Source organism: Genypterus blacodes, unplaced genomic scaffold, assembly GCF_046128005.1.
Source record: "Genypterus blacodes isolate CSIRO-AG114 ecotype Tasmania unplaced genomic scaffold, CSIRO-AGI_Gbla_v1 ptg000529l_1, whole genome shotgun sequence".
NCBI classification, from domain to species: domain Eukaryota; kingdom Metazoa; phylum Chordata; class Actinopteri; order Ophidiiformes; family Ophidiidae; genus Genypterus; species Genypterus blacodes.
In genome coordinates, this window is record NW_027467283.1 from 127,501 (window position 1) to 135,000 (window position 7,500).

General features: G+C 45.9%; 2 protein-coding genes across 2 annotated transcripts in view; one reads left to right on the top strand and one right to left on the bottom strand.

The window, feature by feature from the left end:
* The first annotated feature begins 1,103 nt into the window (after positions 1–1,103).
* LOC142990430 (ADP-ribosylation factor 5-like) lies at positions 1,104–5,679 on the top strand. The gene is made up of 6 exons (XM_076140214.1): positions 1,104–1,392; positions 1,467–1,547; positions 1,763–1,872; positions 3,708–3,779; positions 4,584–4,706; positions 5,127–5,679. Exons 1-6 carry the CDS (start codon positions 1,326–1,328, stop codon positions 5,211–5,213), a joined length of 540 nt encoding a protein of 179 aa, XP_075996329.1. The 5' UTR covers positions 1,104–1,325; the 3' UTR covers positions 5,214–5,679.
* A 498-nt stretch (positions 5,680–6,177) lies between these two features.
* Positions 6,178–7,500, bottom strand: part of appl1 (adaptor protein, phosphotyrosine interaction, PH domain and leucine zipper containing 1) — a 9,417-nt gene continuing 8,094 nt past the window's right edge. The window contains exon 22 of the mRNA XM_076140215.1: positions 6,178–7,500. This exon is cut by the window's right edge and continues 268 nt beyond it. The gene's annotated coding sequence lies outside the window, so the exon portion shown is untranslated.

The window sequence follows — 7,500 nt, forward strand, 5'->3', positions numbered from 1 at the left end:
AACTTGTCAGATGTTCAACCTCAGACTGTTGCAAAATTTAATCTAAAAATTGTTCTGTTTCTTTGTGACTACATCCACCTTCCAGGCAGAACCCTTCAGAATCTGACAGATTAGTTGGGTCAGCATGCCTGTGGTCCTGGATCAGGTCCATGTCTGATCTGGATCCATGCGTTGGCTCGGTACTAAACCATCAGATGTTTAGAAGTGAAGGTCTGAGCCTTCAGGCCTGGGACGTGAACGTAGGAGAGCACACATCTGGAGCAGAACCCAGACCAGATCATGGACACTTTAGGCCCATACAGATCTGAGAGTTTTATTAAATCTGAAATGTACTGGTCTATATTTATTTTTTATCAAAAATTTAAAATGAAATGAATAAAGATGTTTGGCAAAAATCTGGTTGAAGAGTATTTAGCGGCCTTAAATGTCCTCGCGCTGCTCCGTACGGGAGACGGAACCGGAAGTTTGTACTCCGACTGTCTCGTGGATTCGCGCTGCTTGTACTCAAACCGGATGTTGTCGCGCTCGGGTCTTCTGCGTGTGGCAGGAGCTGCGATACCAAACCGGTCCGTCAGTCGGCGCTGTGAGAGGCCGTCATGAGCAGCTGAGCTCGTTTCCGTTTCCGCGTCTGGGCTGCGAAGCGGGACCGGAAGTCAGACTCAGGAGCGGCACAGAGTCAAAATAAGAGCTTTTGTGTGAAAATGAAGCGACAGACTGAAGTATACAAGCTGCCTGTCCGTCTGTGCTGCGGCTAGACAGACAGACAGACAGATAGACAGACATGTACCGAGTTAAACTGCTGCAGGTAGAAGCAGCAGCTCAGTGTAACGTAGCGCTGCTAGCATAGGAATACTCGTACTTTAGGCTTTAGTAGGACAGTAACTGGTGGAATAAGTAGTAATAGTGGATTTGTTGTTAGTTGTAATATAAGATGTAGGATAGTAAGTACTTATAATAAAACAGTAGCAGTAATATTTTGGTGATATAAGGGTTTGTTACAAAGTGTGTACATGTCGGTGTGCCTTTATTGTGAAAGGCACGACAATAAGGCGTTTCCTGGGAGTTGTAAACAGAGATCTCACACACACACACACACACTGCCAGCGTGTACACGTGTGACTCAAACACATACACACACACAATGTCATCATGTACGGATCTGACAGCAGGCAGGATGACACACACACACACACACACACACACACCCCTGCTGCTCTGTATAAAGGCAGTGCAGCCTCTCACACACACTCACTCACACACGCGCTGAGCTGCCTAAGGATCTTCATCAGTGACTCAAAGAGGAAGAGGAGTTCATCCCTGTGGTCATGGGCGTCTTGGTGTCTCAGCTGCGGTCCCTCTTCACGGCTCAGAGGCCCGTCAGGATCCTGATGGGTCAGTACCTGGAGCTGGACTCACCTGTGGATCTAAGGTTTGGATCACAGCTGATTGTTTGTGTTTCCCCTCAGTGGGCCTGGATGCAGCAGGGAAGACCACGGTCCTGTACAGACTGAAGCTGGGCGAGGTCGTCACCACCATCCCCACTATCGGTCAGCCTGAGTTACATTCCATCATGTTTACCTTTACTCTAGGATCTCGCTTAAAGGCATCCATAACCTGTCTGTCTGTCTGTCTGTCTGTCTGTCTGCCTCTCTCTCTCTCTCTCTCTCTCTCTCTCTCTCTCTCTCTCTCTCTCTCTCTCTCTCTCTCTCTCTCTCTCTCTCTCTCTCTCTCTCTCTCTCTCTCTCTCTCTCTCTGTCTTTAGGCTTTAATGTAGAAACTGTTGAGTATAAGAACATCAGTTTCACTGTCTGGGACGTTGGTGGTCAGAATGTGATCAGACCTCTGTGGAGACACTACTACACTAACACACAGGTACACACACACACTACTACACTAACACACAGGTACACACACACACACACTACTACACTAACACACAGGTACACACACACACACTACTACACTAACACACAGGTACACACACACACTACTACACTAACACACAGGTACACACACACACTACTACACTAACACACAGGTACACACACACACTACTACACTAACACACAGGTACACACACACACTACTACACTAACACACAGGTACACACACACACTACTACACTAACACACAGGTACACACACACACACTACTACACTAACACACAGGTACACACACACACTACTACACTAACACACAGGTACACACACACACTACTACACTAACACACAGGTACACACACACACTACTACACTAACACACAGGTACACACACACACTACTACACTAACACACAGGTACACACACACACACTACTACACTAACACACAGGTACACACACACACTACTACACTAACACACAGGTACACACACACACTACTACACTAACACACAGGTACACACACACACACTACTACACTAACACACAGGTACACACACACACACTACTACACTAACACACAGGTACACACACACACTACTACACTAACACACAGGTACACACACACACTACTACACTAACACACAGGTACACACACACACACACTACTACACTAACACACAGGTACACACACACACACTACTACACTAACACACAGGTACACACACACACACACTACTACACTAACACACAGGTACACACACACACACTACTACACTAACACACAGGTACACACACACACACTACTACACTAACACACAGGTACACACACACACACTACTACACTTACACACAGGTACACACACACACACTACTACACTAACACACAGGTACACACAGACACACTACTACACTAACACACAGGTACACACACACACACTACTACACTAACACACAGGTACACACACACACACTACTACACTAACACACAGGTACACACACACACTACTACACTAACACACAGGTACACACACACACTACTACACTAACACACAGGTACACACACACACACACACACACTACTACACTAACACACAGGTACACACACACACACTACTACACTAACACACAGGTACACACACACACACTACTACACTAACACACAGGTACACACACACACACACACACTACTACACTAACACACAGGTACACACACACACTACTACACTAACACACAGGTACACACACACACACTACTACACTAACACACAGGTACACACACACACACTACTACACTAACACACAGGTACACACACACACTACTACACTAACACACGGGTACACACACACACACACACTACTACACTAACACACAGGTACACACACACACACACTACTACACTAACACACAGGTACACACACTACTACACTTACACACAGGTACACACACACACTACTACACTAACACACAGGTACACACACTACTACACTTACACACAGGTACACACACACACTACTACACTAACACACAGGTACACACACACACACACTTCTACACTAACACACAGTTACACACACACACACACACTACTACGCTAACACACAGGTACAAACACACACACACACACACACTACTACACTAACACACAGGTACACACACACACAGGTACACTTTATCACTACTATATTAACTTTACAGTCTAAACTTTAAGAAGTCATATTTGCATTGCTGTTTCATTTTCTGAAATCATGATTTGAGTCCAATTCAAATCATTTGTCAATTAAATTTGTGTGTCTGTCTGTCTGTCTGTCTGTCTGTCTGTCTGTAGGGTCTGATATTTGTGGTGGACAGCAACGACCCAGAGAGGATCAAAGGAGCAGCCGACGAGCTGCACATGATGGTAGGAAACATAAAGACTCATGTCTTCATCCTGTCCTCATCCTGTCTTCATCCTGTCTTCATCCTGTCTTCATCCTGTCTTCATCCTGTCTTCATCGTGTCCTCATCCTGTCTTCATCATGTCTTCATCGTGTCCTCATCCTGTCTTCTTTATGTCTTTATCCTGTCCTCATCCTGTCTTCATCATGTCCTCATTCTGTCCTCATCATGTCTTCATCATGTCCTCATTCTGTCCTCATCATGTCCTCATTCTGTCCTCATCATGTCTTCTTTATGTCTTTATCCTGTCCTCATCCTGTCTTCATCATGTCCTCATTCTGTCCTCATCATGTCTTCATCATGTCCTCATTCTGTCCTCATCATGTCCTCATTCTGTCCTCATCATGTCCTCATTCTGTCCTCATCATGTCTTCATCATGTCTTCATTCTGTCCTCATCATGTCTTCATCATGTCTTCATTCTGTCCTCATCATGTCTTCATTCTGTCCTCATCATGTCTTCATCATGTCCTCATTCTGTCCTCATCATGTCTTCATTCTGTCCTCATCATGTCTTCATTCTGTCCTCATCATGTCTTCATCCTGTCTTTATCAGTACCAGTATTGGGTCGTTGCCATGGTGACTTGTCCACGTCCTGTAAAAGGATTCATGACATTAAAGTTAAATTGAACTTCTTGTAAACAGAAGTGAAACCTTTCCAGTGTGAAATCTACAAAGTCACTCCAAACAGCAGAATGAGTCCTGAGTGGTTGAGGTCATCATGTCAGAGGTCATGAGGGTTCATGTTCATGTTTGTCCTTCACAGCTGGAGGAAGACGAGCTGAGGGGCGCCGCCCTGCTGGTGTTGGCCAACAAGCAGGATTTGCCGCGCGCGATGTCCGTCAGTGACATCACCGAGGGGCTGGGCCTATCAGGAGTCTCACAGCCGGTACGTGACTCCCTCCAACCAATCAGAGCCCAGCATGGAGGAGCTACAAGGCGCAGCCTCCATTAAGCTGGCAGACAGACAGGCAGGCAGGCAGGCAGACAGACAGTTATACAGACACACAGACAGACCGACAGTTATACAGACAGACAGGCAGGCAGACAGGCAGAGAGACAGACGGACAGGCAGGCAGGCAGGCAGACAGACAGTTATACAGACACACAGACAGACAGACAGACAGTTATACAGACAGACAGGCAGACAGAGAGACAGACAGACAGGCAGGCAGACAGAGAGACAGACAGAGAGACAGACAGAGAGACAGACAGAGAGACAGGCAGGCAGGCAGGCAGGCAGGCAGGCAGACAGACAGACAGAGAGTGTGTGACTGACTTAGTGTGTGTGTGTGTGTGTGTGTTGCAGTGGATGGTCCAGGCCTCCTGCGCTGTGAGCGGCTCTGGGCTGGTGGACGCTCTGGATTGGCTCTCCAATCAGGTCCTCAAACAGTAGCAGTGGTGCGTTCAAGTCACGTGGAAAAAGCTGGAGAATCTGCCTTTTTGTTTTGTGTCACGTTTACTGTTGTGTTTACAGTCTGGGGAAAATGAGACGATGTGTAACAAACTGATCCTAACTGATCCTAACTGATCCTGATCCATACTGATCCTGATCTATACTGATCCTGATCCTGATCCTAACTGAGCCTGATCCATACTGATCCTGATCTATACTGATCCTGATCCTGATCCTAACTGAGCCTGATCCATACTGATCCTGATCTATACTGATCCTGATCCTGATCCTAACTGAGCCTGATCCATACTGATCCTGATCTATACTGATCCTGATCCTGATCCTAACTGAGCCTGATCCATACTGATCCTGATCTATACTGATCCTGATCCTGATCCTAACTGAGCCTGATCCATACTGAGCCTCTATGTAACCCACCTTCATCTTTAATCGATAGTTAGTTGCTGATCTGTGACCTCAGGGGATTTTCCTTCTTGCTTAAGTTAGAATCCGTGTGTTTGTCTGCAGGTTGAATAAGATGATGAGATAAAGGTCAAAGGTCACTGTGCCTCATTAAACAGAGCATGAGAACAAATCTGATCCTACAGTAAGAAGCTCTGACTTCATCATGTCAAACAAACCATGATGATGAAGATGATGAAGATGATGTGCAGTGGAAGAGGGCGAGTGTAAGCAGACGGCTCATCTGATCACACAGATGGTTTATTACTTTATACACAATTCTACAAGCAAAGATGACATGAAGTCTATATTTATATTTACACTTTAATGACTGTTTTCATTGTTGTTTATAATATTTGTCTTCCTCTTCAGTCCCGAATCAGGACTCAGTGTGTGTGTGTGTGTGTTTAACCCTGTGAAGCACTTTAGTGTTTTATAAATATGAAAATAAAGATAATGAGTGAGAAACAAAGCTTCAGCCTCAGACACAAACACAAACACATCACTTCATTTGTTCTTTATTTATCACTGTAAAGTCATAATCATCACATTGATCACTGGAGTATTTACAGTTTAACATCATTGATCCTCCACCGTACAAACACAAACATGATGTCATCAGTAACTGTGGGTTGGGACTCGGGGCACTTTGACCCTGAGGAGCGTCTTTATGCTGCAGGGTCTGGACCTGCATGGGGGTCAGACTGGGGTCAGACTGGGGTCAGACTAAGGTCAGACTAAGGTCAGACTGAGGTCAGACTGGGGTCAGACTGAGGTCATTAGCTGCTGCAGGTCTGCATGGAAGCACCAAAGTCCTGAATGTCCTTCCTGTTCCTCCATGTGTGTGTGTGTGTGAGACACAGAGACGCTCAGTGAGGTCCTGATTCAGACACACACAGGTTTAAGGTTTGGAGTGGAATCAAACTCATCATGCTCGTATAGGTGTAGCGTAGGTAACCATAGCAACCACAAACAAAAAGAATCAGCGGTTATGGCACAAAGAAGCTTTCTCTGGCGTCTGATTGGTCCAGACTCAGACTGCAGCTCCGATTCTGTTTCCTGTGTAGATCTCTGGGTTAATGTAAACACTTCCATCACTATGGTTACATGCACTCAGTACTCTGATTACTCTCTGTGTGTGTGTGTGTGTGTGTGTGTGTGTGTGTGTGTGTGTGTGTGTGTGTGTGTGTGTGTGTGTGTGTGTGTGTGTGTGTGTGTGTGTGTGTGTGTGTGTGTGCTCCATCATCGACACACAGATGTGTTCAACTCAAACCTTTACATCAAAGTGTTACTGTGCATGCCTGTCTGTCTGTCTGTCTGTCTGTCTCTCACATTTCTCTGCCCCTCATATTCATGTCTTTACATAATGTGCTTCAACAGGAAGTAAAACCAGCATCCGCCACGCTCGCCAATGAGAGCCAATCACAAAGCCCGACTGGCTCCAGTGGGCGTGGTTTAGCCACACCCTTACCCTAATTTGTAGACCGATAAAACAGAATCAATAAGACACACCGGTCCATCAATTAGTAACTAGCAGGCAAGGCACTGACCTCAAACTGAGTCAAAGCTAAGGGGAGTTAGCTGCGTCTTCACGTGGACACGTCGCTGCTCCTAAATTGGCTGCTATGGCTTATAGAGGGCTGAAGCCCCGCCCCTCATTGTAAAAAGCTCCCAAAAAAGTGTGTGTGTGTGTGTGTGTGTGTGAACCTTTAGAGTCATGACCTATGGAAGCGTTCACAGCTGAGCGAGGAGAGGGGGCGGGGCTTCAGCTTTGTTGTTAGCTGATTAAATCAAACACACCCATGACAGTGAGGGGTTAATCTAT